This window comes from Cyprinus carpio, chromosome A2 (assembly GCF_018340385.1).
Source record: "Cyprinus carpio isolate SPL01 chromosome A2, ASM1834038v1, whole genome shotgun sequence".
In the NCBI taxonomy this organism is placed as follows: Eukaryota; Metazoa; Chordata; class Actinopteri; order Cypriniformes; family Cyprinidae; genus Cyprinus; species Cyprinus carpio.
The window spans coordinates 12,611,726-12,633,296 of record NC_056573.1 but is presented as its reverse complement, the minus strand read 5'-3'; the positions used below and the strand labels follow the sequence as shown (position 1 = coordinate 12,633,296).

The window sequence follows — 21,571 nt, the reverse complement described above, 5'->3', positions numbered from 1 at the left end:
ACGCAAACACATGCACTCAAACAAACACACTAATGCGTAATGAGATTACACCAGGAAAGCATATCGATTTCTACGAAGTGTGTGCTTCCGTTACATATTTTTATCAGGGTTGTTCTTACAATCTTAATAGAAACATCAAAACCCTGCTGAGTCCAGCCACAGAAACTACATCAGAGAATAGTTAGGGGTTTTTTTTATTTCATAACTGGCTGAGTACAGTATGTTCAGAATTACATACTATAACTATAATTTTGTTATATCTAATGACATTTTGAGCACTTGTGTAATGAGGGAGAACGGTATTGACGTGGGTGACTCTTCTGCTGACATGTAAATTTGTTGGGTTTTCCATTTAATGATCAGTCAGCAGCATATGATTTGCAGTTCCTGCAATTGAGACCCTGAGTGTTTGGTTCATGAGCATTTGACAATAATGAAATCATCATTACTGGAAAAACCAAGTCTCACAGACAAGTCTATGTCTTTCAAGTTGAAAGACTGCGGCTTGGAGAAGGACAGACCAGACTCCAGTCAAAATCTAGCAACCTTTAATAAAAGCACAGATCTCCAGTTCAGATCCAGCACTGTACTGAAGAGACAGGAAGTCCCCATGTCTTTGTGATGCATACAGGGCTTTTAAGTGCACAATCATGGGTGCAAAGCATATGGTTTAGTAAATCATGAAGTATCAAGGTTCATCCTTTGAGCTGCTAAAGCAAAAATCAAAGTCCGGCCTTCTGCCATATTTTATGAGTAATTTTGAAAAGTCTTTAAAAGGAAATAGCAAAGTCAGCATATAAAGTGATCCACTGCATCCAAAAAGACAAAACAGAGCTGAGACACTCACTGAGAAACTCAGACTTTTGCCAGATTGTTCCTCAAGGTGGAAGTGGTAACAGTCAGCTGCTTCTGGTCTGGCCGGTGGCTTTGATTTGTAAGTTAACTATTACACTGCATGAGAACTGGAGAATGTGTAAAATGTATGGACAGAAATGAGAAAGAAAAGACGAAACAGAGCAAAACAAAACAAAAATCTAACCTTTTTATTTAAAATTAAATAAAATGTTTGAAGCTTTCATTCAAAACAAGTTAGCGAAGCATGTTTCTCTGTCTTCTGGAAAGGCTGAGACAAACAACAAGAAGAATCACTGGCAGACACATCTCGTCATAAACTGTTTTTAATATGGTGTACGCAGGGGAAGCACTGTGCTGGACTGGTGCCATACCAACTACTTGAGCAACAGCAAACTTCATGTGAAGCATTTTAAAATACAACAAACCCACGTGATTACACATTGCAATCACCAAGAAGGGAAATGCTTCACCTCCTCTGACTGGGGAAGTCTGGCCTTGTCCTTATCCTTCTCTAGCTTTTCACACACACCACCAAACAATCTCTTAAATTTTTGATTAGCCTCCTCGGCTTTGGTTTGAAAAGTAAAAGTGTCTTGTCAAGAAGAGCAGGAATTCTGTCATTCTTCACTTACAGCAGTGTTGAGGAGTAACCAAAAAAAAAGAACATTCTCAAAATACTAACTGTACTTACTTTTTCTAGTTAAAGGCTACTTTTCCCAACCAGTAGCAATGTTACACATTAAAAAGTATTGTTACTGTTAACCAAAACGATGAAAAAATATTTGCTATTCGAAATGAAATGTAAAAAAAAATTAAAAAATAAAAATAAATGTTGCTTTGGCAGTTAACTGAAATAAGTTTAAGTAAATTACTAAATCTGAAAGTAAAAAAACTAGACAGAAATAAAAAAAATAATAATAAAAATGAAAATATAAAGGGGGGGGGCCATTCTAAATAATAATAAATACTATATTAGCATATAAATGATACTAAAATAAAGTTTTGAGTCACATTGTTAGTCTATTGAATTTTTAGGATGAGCAAACTGAACAGGAAGATCATTCTAGTGAATCATTTGAATGATTCATGTAAACAAATCGCAATCTCAATTCACAATGAGTTCCTGGCAAGATCTTTTTTTACTGAAAATATTTAGTTAATTGAGGCTATTGTGACAATAGTATATTTTTACTCCATTATATAACTGTTACATAACAGCTATATAAATTAGAATATACAGTATATTTAGCCTTTAACATTGTTATCGTTATTGAAATTCATTGTTCATTCAATAATTCAAATTTGTTTTATGCAAAAAATGGCTCTAATTAAATAAAATAATTAATTGCATAATTCCATATTGCTGAACCCTGTCAAAAGCTTTGAAAACTTGTAAATGTTCTAACATTAATAAAGATAAATATTATTCACGTCTACGTTTTCTCCTCAATCCACTCTTTCAAATCAGCAGCTGAAGGTGGCCCGATCATGATGGATATGGATAAAATTATTACATATTCATTTTTAATCTGCGCCTAATTTTCAGGGTGATATGAGATCATGCTTTTTAAATAATAATAAAGCATGCTGAGGAAGCAGGTGGTACATACTGCCATAAAGAAGATGAATACATTCTTTATTCCATAAGGCTGCTGCGTAATTCCTGGACAATAATGCATTAGTTCGCCATTACTGTCAATTAAAATCCCACTCATGACTTATAGGCCCCAATAAGGAAATACAAGCTAAATTCATCTTAAATAGGAAATGTTTTTCCATAATAGTCAGAGAAAGGAATTCACAAGCCAATTAACAAGAAGCACTGCCTCATGCCCAAGCGCTTAGAGCATTGTGGGCAAATACCAGGATGCACGCCATCTGTCATTTAGGAACCTGTTGGTGAGGGGTAGAGGAGTTCAGGCTGTTTAAAACTACTTCTTCCGCTTCCAGTCATGCATTTCCATGAATGGGCAAATAGCAGAGCACAACAGAGATAGCGAACTGCTTTAATTACTGTAGCAGTGGGGCAATCGGCAGCTTAATCACCCCTCATCACAGGCCTGCCTCGAACACCACGGACGCCTCATTTGCCTTGGGCCCCCCAGAGAGCGGCCTCCAACAAATTCTGGTTAGACACAAGCAAACGCAATCAGCAAACCCGACATTCTTCCTCCACCTCCTCTTCGGTTCCTCCATGTCTTCGACGTTCGCCACCACCTTTCCATGTTATCGTGACATGAATTATGTAAAGAGTAAGAATTGTAATTAACAAGGCATCTCCACATGAGCTGAATTTCAGCAACAGGCAACGTACACAAGCAAATATGTGTGTTAGAGCAGAACCTCAGCACTGAAAAGCCCCATGAAATATTCAACAGGCTCTGAGAAAGAGCTTAAATTATTCAGATTTAACAATCTTTTCTATCTTTGGAACTTTTAGCGATTCTACATCGCGACATACAAAAGTAGTAGCATGAACAAAGTCAGAGAAAGAAAAAGAGGAATATGTATTACAACGACAGATGTTCTGCTTCTGAGAGTTGTGGAATAAAGGGAATTAACTTACAGAGAGGAGGACAGAATGAGAACGAGATTTTTTTTTTTGTAGTGCAAGATTGATGGTTGTAGGCCAGAGCTAATAAATCTAACTGCAAATTGTATCCCCCATGATGATATAAATACAATGAGCCTGTGTGGTCTAATGGTAAAACATCTTTCTAGACAAAGTGAAAGAGAGTAAAAGATAAATACAACTTGATAAAGACAAATTTTAGAAAAAGCAAGGTCAGGCCTTTTACATTTTATCTTTTACATACACCACCAGTCAAAAGCTCTTATCTATTCATACTTTATTATAATAATTTCCACTTTTTACGAAAACTATTAAGTTATTTTAAATGTATATAAACAAGAAATTTCTTTTCAAAACAATCATATTTATCCACTAAATTAATAAGCATTTAAGCACAATCCTTCAGATCAAATTCATCATGAGAAATGTAGGCTAATTGGGTATTGATGCATAATGTTGTTGTTTTTTTCCCAACATAATTGATATGGACTTATAAAGCTCCATACCTTTTACTTACAAAACAATTAACAAATTGTCGTTTAAATAGCTTTAGACTGAATATAACAAGTACACACCACAGTACATGTGAACCTCACCAAAGTGTTTAAGGCCAATTACTCAGTCAAATATTTTCAAACTTTTGATTGGTAGTGTACAAGGAACATCAAATGAAGGAAGGGGAGTTGGTGCCATTTCCCATACCTGTGCTTCATGCTTAATCATACAAGTATGTGCAACCGTTACTGTGGCACTGCAGAACACATTTTCCTTTATGGGCACGGTCCTGGTCAAAATACGTGATGGGAAAAACACCTTCTTGCTTTTCCTTAATACGCCTCTTAGCATAAATGCCATTCTTTGGGTGACTGAAAAGTCTCCAGTGGATCATCTGGTTGGTGGTTTGGCAAGGAGACTTGTTTTGTTTCAAGAGTTGGTTTCTCCAGGGACAAGTATAGGCATGACAAACCACACCCCATCATTTGATGCATGTTAAACATTTAAAATACTGTATGATGAAGAAAAGGAAGCAAATGATATATTTTAATCTTGTCATGATTGATTTATGATGATTAATGAATGTGGCATGCATCTCTCATATGGCAATCTAAATACCTGTGTATGTTTAGCAGCATGTCTCAAAATGAGAAGGCAACATAGGAGATTATGACTAGAAACTGATGTAATGGAGAATCATTATAACCAGCAAAGTGTGGAAAGTTTAAAAGCATGCAAAAACAAACAGACACAGTTTGAGATAACTTATTTCAAAATGCACCATGTGAATATTTGCTTCATCAATGATTCATCACGAATCGTACAAAAGCAGTGCTGGTTTTAGATAAATTAACAGCGTCAAAATATCACTTCTAGTCTTACAAAATCATATGACTGCTTGTGCAATTTGAAGGTGGGTGTAAGATGAGACAATGCTGATCTGATTGAAACCTGTACCATAGTGAAAACAAGCTTTGGCAGACTCATATTCATTGGCTGACAAACTGTACACAGATGTTAATAGAGCATGGCGAGATCAAGTGACCTGTGGGCGACTTCCAAGGTACCTGAATACTGATGGCCAGTCAACAGATTTTTAATTCATTTTAACTAGGCTGCTAAACACAAAGTAGCATACTAGGTGGGAAAAAAAAAACTGTTGAGTTAACTGCCAATTACAGGCCTGATTCACATTCAAACTCTGAAAGCACTCAATAAGTACTGCTTAAGACGGTCATGAAACAATTAATTGTAAATAATGATTTAATTTTCATGTTCAGTGTAAGCCTACAACAAAACACCTTAAGAAGAAGTCATTAAGTCATTTTGAAATTGGATTTACACAAAGTGTAGGAGTAAATCTTATAAGTAAACAAATATTACAGGGGGTTGACTGAATAATACAATTTTAAATAGTAAAATGTTTACAAAGACATGCAAAAATGCTAGTTTTATCCCATTTCTATATTTGCTGACAATTTCCTTGTTAAACACGTCTCATAATCTTGGCACTCAAATAATCATGATTATATTAAACAACTGCAACAGCCCTAGTATTAATTTATCCAATCTACCACTAATCAATAAAAACTAGATCTATTATCTAAATAGTTTTATACTATGTCTGATTATGTTTGTATTTTTCAAGTTCTGGATGTCCACATCTTTTAAAATATTGTTTTGGTATGCAAATAGCTTTTGAAAACTGTGAAATCTCTCTAGCTGAAACACACTGTATAAAGATAATACGTTGGTTTCAGTGTTTGGATAAACAGATCCAATTATTCAGCAAATTGTACAACATAATTTAGCATGTCGTCAGCAGTGTGGAATCAGGATCAATGTCTCCCAGTCACATTTACAGCAGGAGTCACCCATCAGACCCGAAACCAACCGAGGCATACAAGCTCAGTAAGAATCTGAGTCACCATCAGTAACAACAACACAGTTCAACTGCTCTCTCAACTTTAAATCAGCCATAACAGAGCATAACACACAAACAGAGCAAAAGCGTTCAGTTCTGGTAGTCGCTCCACCCAGGCTCATGCCTGCATGAGCGTTACCATTATACACATAAAAAAAATCATCCAATTATACATAGACATCATGTGGCTTATTTATACTTTAAGAACCTTTGAAATGGGTCAGAATAATATTAATGTAAATGTGTGGAGAAAATGACATTATAAAATCAACAAAATCCAAAAAATAAAAAAAATATATATATAAAAACATAATGCTGGAATTTTATGTAGACAGCTCACAAACATGTTATGAGAACATGACATGAGACTGTCAACCAGATCCAAATCATACAGGAAGCTCAGCAAATTCACCGCTGGAACAGTACGGGTTGGAATTCATAGACCGCACTATCATGATTTTCCTCTGCATAAGATTTACAGATATCAGACAAAAACAACAAACACACTCAACACAGGCATTAAGCTGACTTTCACATATTGTGACAGAAAAAGACAAATGCAGAAAAGAAACAAAAAGAGCCTGAGAGGGATGAGTTGAGAGCTTTTCCACACAGGTCTTTAGAGCAGGTGTCTCTGCTCAGACGAAGTGTCTCTAATGAACAAGGAGACATTTAGACAGAGATATTTTTAATCCAGCAGCAGAGCCAAAAATAGGTCAATGTCATCCAAAATAATCTCTGCTCTCAGATGAGTCCCTGCAGTTACTGATATACTTTCAGGAATGCCCACATCCTGCCTATTTTTATCCAATGGGGCTGAATGAAGAAAACGTGCTACTACCCCCGCAATAAAAGAAGTGCTGTCCCAAGCAGAGCTGAAAATATTCTTGATGAAAAAGAAAAACACTACCATAACAACTAAACCTTCTCAAATTCTCCTTCAAGGGTCCTGCGGCAAATTGAGCTCTAAGAGAAGGAGGCATAGCATCAGCTATGAACAGAAGGGTCTGGAAAAAAATTAAATAAAATAATACAGTAACTAGTAAACCTATACCACGCTAAGCAGCATGCAATTAATCCATATCACTTCCTGTGTGACCAAACACATGAGCAACCAGCATATTTCCAATCTCAAATAAAGAACTGACAGCGATACCGGAAAAGGAAAAGAGAGATGGTTTCATTATGAACTGATTATGACAATGGAATAAGTGACCCACACCTGCAAGCTCAGCTTCAGTGAAGGAAATGTGAAAGACTTGTCTTTCCAGGAACTGGAAGGGCTACTGCTACATTATGAATGGGTTGAGGAAAGGTGCTCACTGGTGGTTTGAAATGTCTCACCAAGCAGATCTAACATCAACCGGCTGCCAGGAACCCTGAAACAACCATCCTTCACTTTCTTACAAAGCACACAATCTCAAAACAATAGGACGACAAGTTAGAAACATGTTTTTGGAGCCCACAGACTTCCACAGACAATTTAAACAGAAGAAGCCTTTAAGCAGCTAAAATTAAGTTTCAGAACCAGGGGTATACAACCCTGCTCTTGCTCCTTCCTCCTTCAGTTCCAACACACCTATCTGTGATTAAAGTAATCCTGAACACCTTGATTAACAGGTTCAGGTGTGTTTGCTTACAGTTGCTTGAAGATGTTAGCCCTCCAAGAGGAATCTAGGGTCTTGATGGACTACCCTCCTGCAGAAATCAGTTCCAACCCTCCTCGAACACACCTGGTTCAGTTGAGTTTGCTTAAACTCTACAGGTTGGTAGCGCTCTAGGAGCTGGGTTGGCTATCCCTGCTTTCCAAAGTCACATTTTCAACAAATAACTTGGTGCTCAAAATGAAATTAAATTAAACACGTGCTTTTCAACAGACTTTGCTTGACCCCCTGTTTGTTTACTCACTTAGTTTTTTTGTTCACTCAAGGGTGTCCAATTCTGGAGGGCCACCATCTTTTACAGAGTGTAGCTCTAGCTGTAATGCAGCCATTCCCAATTCCAGTCCTCGTGCCCCCCAGCTCTGCATATTTTGCATGTCTCTCTTTGTTAACACACCTGATTCAGATAATCAGCTCCAATTGACATGGTCCCTACACAGTGTTCATTGCTCCCTACTCCCTGAACTTTTACTTTTACTTTCTTCTTCTTTCCAGTTTTAGTATTATGTTAGATTATTTAAGATATTTTAATTATGTATAGTCTTTTCGTTTCACTGTGTACAAGCTGTATAGAGCTGCAATGATAATAAAGCCTCTCTGACTCTTGACTCTGGATTGACAGAGCAGAACCCCACTAAGAGAACAGAAAGAAGATGAGCGGAAGAGAATCACCTCTCTGTCTGAGCACAGATCATCTAGCTCCACAAATTTGAAACGTGTGTGTCTCTGTCTACAGCTTCAAAGCAAAGAGATCACATTCCAACCACTAAAGAACTTCTTTTAGGCTCTATTTGCTAACTCCAGCACAGAGCCAGCTCTCATATCTCTCCCTCCACTGCTTCCCTCTCTATCTTATGGCCACCTCTCTCATCATTCTCATCTACTCCTCCCAAGCATATGTCCTGGTTCTGCAGCAGGGCACAGCTTTGTGGCCGCATGCTGTTCTGGTGGGCTGTGCATGGACCTTATCTGACTGAACAGTTTAATACTCTAATCAGAAGATTCCCAGCTCAGTTCAGGTATACAGGGAGAGTTCACACAAAAATCAACCTCACCCTGTAGAACTGACTTGGAACAAAAAAAAGGAGATGTTAATTAGAATGTTGATGCTGCTCTCTTCCATTCAATGAAAGTCAATGGTGGCCATGTCTGTCAAGCAGGGGGCTGATTTGGCCCCCACACTTGAATCCCACAAGCTGATTCTGCCATCCATGGGGGCTGATTTGGGGACCAATTGGGGACTGTATTCTAGACCCATCTCAATGCTTGGGACAGCCCAGCTGTCAAGCTCCACAGTATAAAAAAGCCCTGTAGTATGACTTGTGCACTATATTATTAGTCTTCCTAAATGTCATTGTTGGTTGCATCCTGCAGCCAGTCACACTGTTTGGAAAGAAATGTGGAATATTAGATGAAAAAAAATTTTTTTTTTGGTTGAACCCCGGACAGACATTCAGACAAACATCACAACAAGTCCTTTTGCTTTTGGTTTCATTTTAGCTCAAAAAGTAGCTGTGGAGAAAAATGTCATGGAAAAGCAATCATTTCAAAAAGAATAAAATGAAAGTTTCTTACCTTGTACACCTGACCATACGTGCCATTGCCCACCAGCTCCACCAGCTCAAATATTCCTGCAGGGTCCTGAAGAGAGCAAAGTTTCATGTCAGCGAAAGTACAAACACACAGAGAAAAACAATAAAACTCTGGTAGCACAACTGAAATATTTGTGATGTTTCTGATGTTTTCAGTCTCTTTAACTCATTTTACTTGCATATTGTGGTGTATCTACACTGAAAAAGAGGGAAGAGCTTGATTTTATCTATCGGGAATTAATTGCAGATAGAGCGCTATGGGCTTCATATAAAAAGTGGTTGTAGACGAGTTAAAAATTAGGGCTGGATGACATCAGCCAGAAAGGAGAGTTGTTGATGTCTTTTTTTTTTTTTTTTTTTTTTTTTTTTTTTTATAATGTGCACCAACAAATCATTCACAAAAACAACAGGAACATGTATAGAGGAAAGAAACTGTGATTCTATGGTGGCTTTAATAAACAGCACAGTGTTTCCAGCAGTAAGCTAATTGCTTCACAGCTCACACACACACACAAAAACCCCTGGTGTCCTCCATCACACAACTGTTGCTGTGTACCATCTCTCATGGCCAGCACCCAACCAAGTGTGAGATTTAAATCCAACACTCCATCTAACACCTTAACAAAGAAACTCTAAATAAAAGAGTCGATGCAGGGAGAAAGGACAGGCCATTTCATGTGCCATTTAATCTGGCTTCACCCAAACAACAAATGGTTGAGTTTGTGACCTTATAAACATCAAAAGCCTGCACACAATCCCCACTCACTGTCCAACAGAAGGCTGTTGCGATAAAATCGTGCAAAGGGAGTGATATCTTTAAAGATGACATTGCTCCAAGGACAAAACCAGCATTGTGTGTATGTGTGTTTCTGTTGTTTGCGCTCCACTGAAAACTACTGACAGACAGTGAGATTCCAAACTCTGACAAGAATCAACCATCACATTAGGATACATGAGTGGAGGTCCACACAAATGTGATTAATTTCCATGATTGCACATCCACTGCTCTTAATAGTTAGGCTGCAAAGGGTAAACCCAACATTCACGGTTATGGCTTATCCTAAATTATTTTCCAATTGCCCAATAGTGTCCCGCTAAACTGACTTCACAGTACATTATTCAGCCATCTTAGGTAAGATTTCAAGTCACAGGGACTGTATATTTTCTGAATGAACATCGAAAAAGTACTATACCAAGTTAAGTCATACTAAACTGTTTTTGGTTACATAACAGCTCAGAAGACAAATAAATGGGGGAAAAAGTTATTTGCTAAATTTATAATCTTTAATATTGCAACAATTTGGGAATTCAAGTATGATGGTCTATGAAAAACTATAATATACTTGCAGGGCTCTCCAAATGAACACATTTTGCTGTGACTTTCTACAGATAGCCCCTGCACTGCACAATGCATAGAAACCTTGTGAATTGCAATGTAGCTTATATTTCACACAGTGTATCACCTAAAGAGCCAAGGACGAATACATGGTTTAGCTCTCTAGGGATGAGTAATATCTTGTCCTTATGCTGAGTGGCAAAAAACAAAAATGCAAGCTGCAGTGTTGTTCACACAAGCTGCCAAACGTAGATAGTCCACACAACACTACTTGTGAAATTCACTGGAAATATGGCTTGTCTGTTAGCCGAAGCTGTAAGGCTGCTGGGAAACGATTTTCATGACACATCAATACAAGATGTGAGAAAAATTGGGCTCAAATATTACACAATGCACAGAGAACTCAATTCTCCAAAAATCCTCATCAAATCTGCATTTTCTGTTTTGGCAACACCTTTAACCACATCAGTAGACATGTACCTTCTAATTATTAGGGTTGCTACATAAAGAAAGCAATTCTACTGAACAACTAGCGTTGTCAAAAGTACCGATGTGCGTCTTGACATTTTTAAAATGTGACGATGCCAGCATTTCCCACCAGCACTTTGAGTGCTGTTGTGTGGATTCTCAACCACCTGTTGTAGAGCGGTTTAAGAATCCACTCAACAGTGCTCAAAAGGTTAGCATGAAATGCTAATAGTCACATTTTTAACATTTCAGTGTCTATCCAGAATATTAGCTGTTCAAGCTTTTACCCTTGATTCTCTGAGTGGATTCTGGCTGTTCCAATAACATTAGAGGAAAACAATTGGGTTTATGGTCGTTCCCAAACTCCATTTCACAGCAAGGTGAGAGCTTAGTTGAAATTGCTTCAACAACCTTCATCGTCGATGCTGAAAGATGTCTGTCTGTCCAATGGGTTCACGGAGCCATTTGTAGCAGAAGCTTTAAAGCAGAGCTTAGTCCCAAATCAAACCACATCAAAGGCACGGGGGAAGTCAGCTGTGATCACATGATGACACTGACCGCTGAGGATGAGTAGAACCAAGCAGGGGTGAGCGCCAACCCGCTACAAGCTCTCAAACCCCCACATGACTTTTTCTTAATCTAGATGGCAAACCGCCATGACTGACAAGATTTAACCTTTAAAGTCGAAACTCAGAAATCCACTGCACACTAAAATCAAACGTTTTAAATGCTCATTAATCTTTTTAAATGTTTAAATGGTTACATTTTGGTCAGTTGAATGTACAGCATAAAAAAAATGGATATAAATTTTGAGATTTGCTAAAGATATTTAAAAATTAAGTGAGCAAAGATAATCGAAATGTAAGAATTGACTTATGATCATATACAATTTGAATATATACCATAATCGTAGCACTGTTTATAATATATATATATATATATATATATATATATATATATATATATATATACATAATAATGAATGCTTCTTGAGCACCAAAACAGCATATTTGAATGTATTTAAGCAGCACAATTGTATTTAACATAATAATGAATGCTTCTAAAAAATGTATTACTGTTTCCACAAAAAATATTAAATGGCTGTTTTCGAAATTGATAACTATTAGAATTGTTTCTAGAGGATCAAATCAGCATATCAGAATGATTTCTGAAGGACCATGTGACACTGAAGACTGGAATAATGGATTTTAAACTCATCACAAAAATAAATTTCATTTAAAAAAAAAAATAAAATTTAATACCATTTCACAATAATAGTGGGTTTAATATATTTGGTCAAATAAAAGGCAGCCTTGTTTATCATGAGTCTTCTTTCAAAAAATATTTTATATATAATATATTATATATAGTAATGGGGTATATGGTATACATATAAAAATAAATCCAGGTGAATGCATGAATCTATTGTCTTTATCGTTTCATTCCACAGCTGGCATCTTGACTGTTTCCCTTATTCAGCCCGTCCTCTCTTCACAGAGGTCTCATGGCTGTTTTCTCCCTCTCCTTCACCCCAGTCATCTCATGCTGGGTCTGTACTTTGTCTGACAAGACTGGCAGGATGGCCCTTTTCTCCGGCTGCATCAGCAGACCTGTCAGTCACTGTGTCTATGGAAATGTGTATTCAATCTTTAAATCTCCTTCTCGCTTCTCAGAGAGAAAGGATGCACATTCTCTCTGCATAACTTCCTGTCTTGGTTCATCTGAAAATGAGGGTCAGCGTGCAAACTGTCAGTGAGTGCGTGATGGATAGAGAGGAATTAACAACCTTGCACATTACTCAGGTTTCTGTTGTTCAAGCAAACATGAGTAGAATACCATGTTATGGTTCCCACCATCACGTTGCCTGCCTGACAGAAAACTAACATGAGTGGAAGGGAAAGACAAGCCTGAGAGGAGTTTATTTATAGAGGCAGAGGCACAACAGAAGCTAACATACACAGTTGATGCAACTCAAGGAAAACCAGTAGCAACTGCTACAGTTAAATATCAGCCTAAGCAAATGTACATACTTTCTCCCTCCACAACTGCCACTTCTGCAACTTTTAAAAGGTGAACAGCTGCCACAACATTATTAAAGGGAAAGTTGCCTCAAAAATGAGAGCGGTCTTCATTTGCTCACTCTCATTTTGTTCCAAACCCTGTACATAATTAAAAATATATCATAGTTCTTATAAGCAAATAGTGATGAATGACTCATTCTTTGTAATTCATAGTTGGACATTTTTAAAGAAGAACTCAGTTCACAAAATTCTGAATAAATTGTATGAATCAAACATTCAGTTCCTGAGTTGACTCACTGATTCAATGATCCGTCACAGGTTATCAATGAATAATGTCCGTCTGTTTCTCAGACAAAGCTATGGACCCTTTTCACATTTCTGGGGTTATCCAAAACGGAAGTCACCAAGTTGGGTAAACTTTATTTATTTTTATTTTATTTATTTTTTTATTTATTGAATTCCTATTTGCTCCAATAGCAAAAGGAAAAAAAAATCCACAATGGTGTTTCTGTGAATTTCTAAAAGAAAAAGAAAAAACTATACAGATATTGATTATGGTGGTCAGAAAACAGGAAGATGTCAAATCTGCTGTCACTGTATTAAATATACTCACACGGCAGCATTAAATTGTTTTATATTACCTTTGCATTAAATTTGTAAAAGAATAAGTACTGTGTTACAAAACGGTTAGATTTAGGATGTTAATAACTATGGAAACGCTTCACAGTCTGTAAAAATGGTAAATTGTATGGCTTCTTAAGGTTTGGAATATAGTGTTTTTTTGGTGGGTATTTTTTGCAGCTTGAAAGCACCAATCCCCACTGCATGGAAGGTGGCCAACACAGTCTTCAGAATATCTAATTTTCCATTCCACAAAAGAAAGCAAGTCGTTAATGTTTGGAACAACATGAGGGCGAGTACATTTTTCATTATTGTGTGAAGTCTGTGAACTATTACTTTGAACCATCATACAGAAGTGGAGATTGTAGGGAAGGGGTAGCGGATTTGAAACATTCAGAGCAGGTGTTTGGGCTGTCCACAGTCTCTCTCTTTTTCTCTTCATTTTCTGGATGATAAGTCTGCTTGGCTCTGGCTCTGGATTACAATAGATGCTGTTTGCTCCAAACATTTCATAATGCCTGACTTCCTCTGCCACACACACACACAAACCTGTATACATCCATATTTGATATGCCACAGGAAAAAAAAACTGAAGCTCTGGCACAATGTGAGAACAACACACTTACATTCATGTGCTAAATATAATGACACAGGATCAGGCTATATTGGAAGGTCACATTGGTTTTCTTAAATTCTGTTTTAGAATCAATATGTAATATTATAACAAATGTACCCCAAAATCAACTCTAATTTTAAACTCTTTTTAAATAAATAAGTTGATGTCATTTGTTAGTTTGAAATTTTGCGGCGCAAACCAATTAAAGGGTAAATCCACCCAAAACTTAAAATTCTGTCATCATTTCCTTAACCTCAAGTTGTTACAAACTCATGACTTCCATTCATCTTCAAAAAAACAAATGAAGATATTTTTAATGAATTGAGAGATTTCTGTCGCTCCAGAAAGTTGTGAATAAAAGGCATAAACTAAAACGGTTTGTCATATAAAGTGATTGTGTTTCTTATAAAGACTTGGATTAAACCACTCAAATCATATGGATTCATTACTTTTATAATGTATTTATGAACTTATGAAGTTTTGGTGCAATGGCCTTTTAAAGAAGGGACAGAAATCTAGGTTAAACAAAAAAATAATAATAGTTTCTGTTTCAAATATTAACATATTTATCCGTTTGGAACTACATGAGGGTGCGTAAATGATGACAATTTTCCTTTTGGGTGAACAAACTCTTTAAAAACTTGCTATTACGCAAATGCTGTTGTATAACATTTTGGTCATACTTACAGTAAACACTCAAAATATTTTCTCTTGTAGCTAGGTAATAAATCTCAAACTGTCAACACACACACACACACACAATTGTGATCCCCGAGAAAGATGCGAGTCATTTTGAAACCAAGTGTGTTTGCACGCGAATATGCAAGTAATTAATGATTCCTGTGCAGAGCACCTGATGAATGCATCACCTGCCCTTAGGTCTTTCTCAACCCATTTCGTGTCTGTGGAGGGGTAGGAGGTTCAAGCCATCTTTCAGTCATCTCACAAGCCAATGAGTCATGTAAAAGGCAAATGAAGAAGATGATGGTTCAATCAATCAATCAATACACGGCACCCAGACAGAGCAAAGTCCACTGAACTGCTGATCAATACCACAGTAATAACAAAAACCTTTGGCTCTGACATCCCATCTCAGTCCCCAAAGCTTGTTCCCAATCAAAGGAGGCAGGCATCTATTTGTGCTAACATCCTATCCTGCAAATCCCAATGAACACAAGCAGAGGAAGTCTGGAGTGCTGCCTCAAACCGACAGACTAGATTACACTCTTACATTCTCTTCGTGAATTGAGGATTTCTTTCTAATGCAAGCAACAATGAAGTTATCCATGCAAAACACTTCACAAAAGTTTGCTAATTTGCTAATGACAGCACATTAAGAGACTCAAGAGACAGTCACATTCTTGTTCAACAGTGACTCATAAGAGGTTACGCTTCAAAGTGAGTCTCAGTAACTATTCACATAAAATCCACGTAAGATCACTTAACAGAGATCACAACTAGTGAAGTGTACTTAAAACTTTGTGGTTTCTGCACACATTTACATTTCATAATGTGACATATTAGTGAGTGAGGACAGCATATTCAGTGGGAAATATGTTGGGCTAAAATATAATTGGATAATGTTGTTTTTCCCACCTACATGGCCTTGCTAATCTTGCGCCTGTCAAGTGGAGTCAGAAATTGGAGTCATAATTACAAGTTAAAGCACATGAATTACAGAAAAGTTGTATTTATGAGTGGGAAACTGTGAATTCTGGATGACACACGAGTTGTGATGTGTTCACTGATCTATAAAAAAAAAAACAGATCTATTTGGTAAATCTATTTTAGTATCTAATTTTATTCCTATAATCTAAGATCAGTGATTATAAAGCAAGTATATAGTGAAAAATGAATGATTTTGCAAGTTATTTTAATTTTACATGCTGTATTTCAATTATTTTAAAGGTGTGTTGTACGGACCAGCTGATAAACAACTGATAAAGTATTAAGTTTATTATTCAACTTTAAAAGTAACCCATTTAGATTTGATACTGTGCATAACACAAATTTGCTTGATTTTCATCATTTTGAATTCATGGACTCATAAGATGTTACTCTTTCCAGTGACAGTCTCAGCTAGCATTTACTTAAAATATTAAACCATGTAAGGAAGTGTGAAATAACAGATAAAGACCCCTTAACAGTCAACTAGTAACGTGTACTTCTTCAATATTTCTGATATCAACACGCAGTGGCACACAGATCATGTAAAGCATATCAAATTCAGTTAAAAGGAGCCAAAACATCAAATTTGTGCTGAAATTAGAATTCAAAAGTTTTATGATGTAGAGAGAAACATAAGAATACAATCAGGCGCAGGGGATGCGTTTGAGATGTAAACAGTCTCTTGCGAGCCGGTCATCTGAGATGGATCCTGATTCCACGTGTAAACAGGCAATTTTAAACAGACGTGGCAGTTTATTAAACATTTATTTAAAAGAATAGATCTAGCTAAATGAAATTCCACATTTGCGCTTCAGCATACAGACAGGAAATGGGTCAGCGGACGTCTGCTGGAGGGCAGAGTGACGGAGAGATGGAGGATGGGAGTGGAGATACAGGACAGCTAAAGCTGCAGGGCACGGGCTAACCACAAACACAAAAATCAACGAGCACTATCAACCACACCAGGACTAGCATCCCAGGCAAAGGGTTGAGATGGCTCTCTGTACCCCTCAGTTTAAGCATCCTGATGTGGTTTTACTAGAATTGGCAGTTCAGCTCATAATCAGCAACTACGCATTTTCTTTTCTTGGTGCAGTGTGTATATAAAAATAATGTTATACGAGACATCCTCGGGCAGAATGACATTGAACGGAATGCAGCTGGAGCTCCAGGGTGTGACAGCAAGTGACTAATAATATAAGTCCCCCACAAAACAAAAGGCGCCAAAAAAACAGCACACATGCACACACCCAGGATGGACACCAGACCCCACGCTATCACCCGCAGAGTCTTGACACTGCTGCTCTTTAAAGAGCGCAGGTAAGATCTCGTCATCTCTCCTACACTTTTGCACATGCAGAACAGAACGTACGGAAGTCAACTATTCCTTTAACCCACCGAGCTGCTGAATGAATACATACATACATACATACATACATACACACACACACACACACATAAACACATCCTCGTCCTCCTCTCAGCGTCGCAGCTCCATTCACATACATACATACACACACACACACACACACACATATATATACACACACATACATATACATACATATTTATTTTCATTCTTTAAAATGCTGCATTTCTTCTTAATTATGACATCACAGTTGTATCACCCTTATATTTTTTTACTTTACCAGACCAAAACCAAGTCATTGTATGTACAGTATGAATGACATTATAAATGTATTTTTGAATAAAAGAATAAATTAACATCACATCATTGGCCCATGTCCTGTTTTAAATGAACTTAACCTTGAGTCGTGCTACACCTGACTGAACAGGGTCCCTTTCTACAGCTAAACCGCATGCCTGTCAAAGCCACGAGCAAAATAAACCTCATCTGCATCGAGAAAAATACTACCTCATTAATATTTGTGAACGAAGGTCAAAGCCTAATAACACGGCCGCTGTGTGGTACACAAGCCCTCAACAAACCAAGGTCCTCGCTACTTGTGTTTGGAGCTAAAAATGGCCAGAAAACAAACAGAATGTGCATGGATCTCATTTCAAGGTTTGTGGTCAGAGCACAGAAGCTCATTTTCAGATGTCGTCCCTCAGGACTAGGTGAGGCTGACCAGGTGATGCCAAACATGGCTCCCATGTATGTGGGACACAGATCTCCGCTTCTGTGCCAGAGATGGAGTTTATGAATGGCCCATCTGACCATGTGCTGCATTGAAATGTTTCCCCACTACTGCACATGTCAGTGCTCTGCTTCTGGGTGACCTATTTCCGTTCTCGCTCAAACACAACATGCGCAAGAAAGCATACTACATTTAAATGAACGGTAAGATAAAAGTAAAGGATTTATTCCTAAGTGCAGATGACATTTTATAAAAAAAAATAAAAAAAACCTTTAGTGAGGGTTCTGGACAGACAGCAAAAATAAGGTCATGTCAGCACCTAAATGTCTGTTTTGACTCAAGTACAAACCGACAAGCTTATTCAGACAAAGCATCAGCTTTGTTTTTTAATAAAATCTGCATTTTCCCAGCCGACTGAAAGCAACAGTCAGGAAGTGACGTGAGTGGGCTTTAAAACTCTCTTCTTCCATAGGATGATGAGAACAGCCAGTAGCTACACATCACCTTGCTTCAGTGAAGAGTAGACACCATGGCTTGTATGAAACAGATTAACACTTAACCACATCCCATTCAAAATATGAGCGACATCTGGGGCGTCATGTGATCTGTAGTGTTGAAGCATGTATGTGCAAACAGATCCATGTGTGAGAAGGCAGGGAAGGTGAAGCTAATGCACCAGACACAATGGATGGCCAGATCAAAAACACTCAAAGGGATATTTGCAGTAATCTTACCATCCCACGCGCTATTTAGCCTCGCGAGCAGAGAAAGGAGAGCACTTCACGTGCATCCCTTTAGCCCATTAGATCCTACAGCACACAGGGTAATTGGTTTAAGGCTGCTGTGATACTGTGCCTCCCCATATGGGCATCCTTAAACTGCCCATCCAGTTATATTGTGTCTAATTTACTTATCACACAGATTCGTCATGAAACGTTTAGATATTTTCACACTTAAATGTATGCATTTATCCAATTTAGGTTCCCCGGGCACCAAACCTATAACCTAGGCAGTGCCAGCGTCATTGGCTACCAGTTGAGCTACAGGACAATGCACATATGCGCACTAATTAGACAGACTGACACAGTTTTTATAATCCGAGGAGCGACGCATAAAAACAGAGCCTTGTTAGGAAGTAACCCAGTTTATGCACTCAAAAGTCACTGGAAAACATGCTACGAGTGATTTGGTGGCATTAGAAGGATTTAAGTATTTATCAAGCCATGCATTCTGGCACACTGTTTCCCAGTTGGACACGGATAGATCCAGCAGCAGCACACAGCAAGTTCAAATTTGTTTCTGTTGAACGAACAGTGGAATAAAAGAACTGATATGGTCCAGATCTATTAATTCCTTTATAAATACAATAAAAACACAATTCAATTCCACATGCAATTCGCCTGCTGTGATGAAAAACTCAAAACCCTGAATCAAAAAGACCTAAAAATTTTTATGTATATTTGTTCAAAACATTCTAGATCGGGGGTGTCAAACTCAATTCCTGGAGGGCCGGAGACCTACAGAGTTTTATTCCAACCCTGCTCCAACACACATACCATGTAGTTTTCAAATAACCCTGAAAGACTTGATTAGTTGGATCAGGTTTGTTTAATTAGGGTTGACTCTAAAGTCTGCATGGCTCCAGCCCTCCGGGAATTGAGTTTGACACCCCTGTTCTAGATGGTATAACTAACTAAAATATTCATAAAGCAAAAAACTAATTAAAATCTGTTAATCCCTCCCCCATCATGTGAAAAATACTTTGACCTTATGAAAACACGTCTTACTTGGGTCAAAACACACACACACACACACACACACAACAATAACATTTGGTTGAAAAAATATTTTCCACACTTTTTGGAAAATAATGAATAAAGTGTGTGTGTGTGTGTGTGTGTGTGTGTGTGTGTGTTCATGCTGTATGTATTTAAGGGGTATATACAATATTATAGCACTTTTTATTGATCATTACGATCAATTTTTGCCAACTTGTTTCAAAAATGTAATAAATCAGTATGAGCACAAACATTTCATTTAAGAACTTGGCGCTTTAAACTAGACTTCTAGCAAAGATGTCTCCTTTTCCTTCATCAGATATCGTTATTTGTCCGTGATTCATAAAAGTCTTGATAAAACAAATGGTTATGAGAGTAGCAGGCAGCGTATGGCCACTTTAACAGGATAGACTAGTATAACAAAGCCAAATATATACTTATTAGACTATCAGGATAAATGGAAGGCTATTTTATCAACTGGATCGGTTCATTGACATTTTCTGCAATAATCTGTAACGAGTTTCAAAAAACAGTTATCTGATCTGATAAATGCAACCGTCCATAGCTGCTCCATCTCGTCTGAACAAGAAAGATAAACGGTTCCTTGAGAGACAAAACGCCTTTTCTCTGTTCGTTCAGCCATTATCTTACATTTCACGCCATTTCTACTATTGTAGTGATTGTTGCACCTGCCATCACGGCGCAACCGCAACATCAATGAGCATCCAATAAAGGACACATAACTTACCCTCAACGCGGAGAGGTCTATTTCATCCAGACTCCGAGCCGGGGAATCGCTCGCCATATTAAAGACGAAAGAAACCCGGAATTACACGGAGAAACAAAGAAATGTTGTTAAATAGATCTCAGACAGCCGTCCGCTGATCTCCTTCAGCAGCGCGTTCAAATCTCGTCTCGCTGAACGCTCGTGCTTATTGTACAATCCGTCTTTTAACTGTGGATTCCACCGATGCTTTTGCTAGACCTCAGTTAGATTTCACCCCAGCAAACAGAAACCTCGTGCGTTCTGGGGACAGCATGTTTTTCAATAGGAGCTACACATCTTTTGGTCTCTAACACTGTCGCTGAAATCTAAATGCCGCTTTTCTTGAGAGTAGCATCAATCAGATGTGTGGGAGTGGCTAAATGATGGGGCGGGGTCAGTGTCACTAGTACCGCCCATTTGTTTGGTTCCACTGTAGTTCATGCTGTTAGAAGAAACCTGCAAACATTCTTTTACAGGCTACACTTTCACTTCTATTGCCTTTCCTCATTCTTAACTTTATGTCACGTTTTATGTTTCCCAGGAAATACACTAGTATCATAGCTATTTAATCTGTTTTAGATTGCCCCTTTGTAGGGAGCTATCTGATGTGGTTCTTGGGAACCTGTAAAAGAATTTAAAAACATGTTTACCTGACAGATCTGCTTGGCTGAGCTCCAATCTAACTGACGTTCCTTTAAGTACACCTCCAACACAATGGTAGCCTACAGTTTCCATGACGTGTAAATAAGGAATGAATGAGATAAAATCAGCAGTCTTGACAATAAAGATAAAGAATCTTCCGAAGAACTGTAATGTTATACAACTCTGTTTTTATTATTTTATAATAAATATTAAAACATTACACTCCTAATACAGGTTGATTTTTCTCATTTTAATCTGTTGTTGTTTCTATTTAAAGGAATGCGCTATACGCTCTTCCCATTCATCTTCATCCAAACTACTGCGTACTACTCTACCCTGTAATTCAGGTTAACATGTATGCTTCCTTGGAAACTTGACAAATAATTGTTTAATCCACTTCTTAGGAACTCAGATTCCTTTCATTTTCTACTTCCTTTAACTTCCACTTCAACTTTAT

At 37.7% G+C, this 21,571-nt stretch overlaps 1 protein-coding gene across 1 annotated transcript in view; it reads right to left on the bottom strand.

The window, feature by feature from the left end:
• LOC109055435 (TRAF2 and NCK-interacting protein kinase-like) overlaps positions 1-20,826 on the bottom strand; it is a 71,432-nt gene extending 50,606 nt beyond the window's left edge. The window contains exons 1-2 of the mRNA XM_042773658.1: positions 20,455-20,826; positions 9,083-9,148 (exon numbers count right to left, since the gene is read on the bottom strand). Of these exons, the coding sequence (XP_042629592.1) occupies positions 9,083-9,148; positions 20,455-20,511 (123 nt within the window). The 5' untranslated portion in view covers positions 20,512-20,826. The remainder of the gene's footprint in view (positions 1-9,082; positions 9,149-20,454) is intronic.
• Positions 20,827-21,571: the final 745 nt, after the last annotated feature.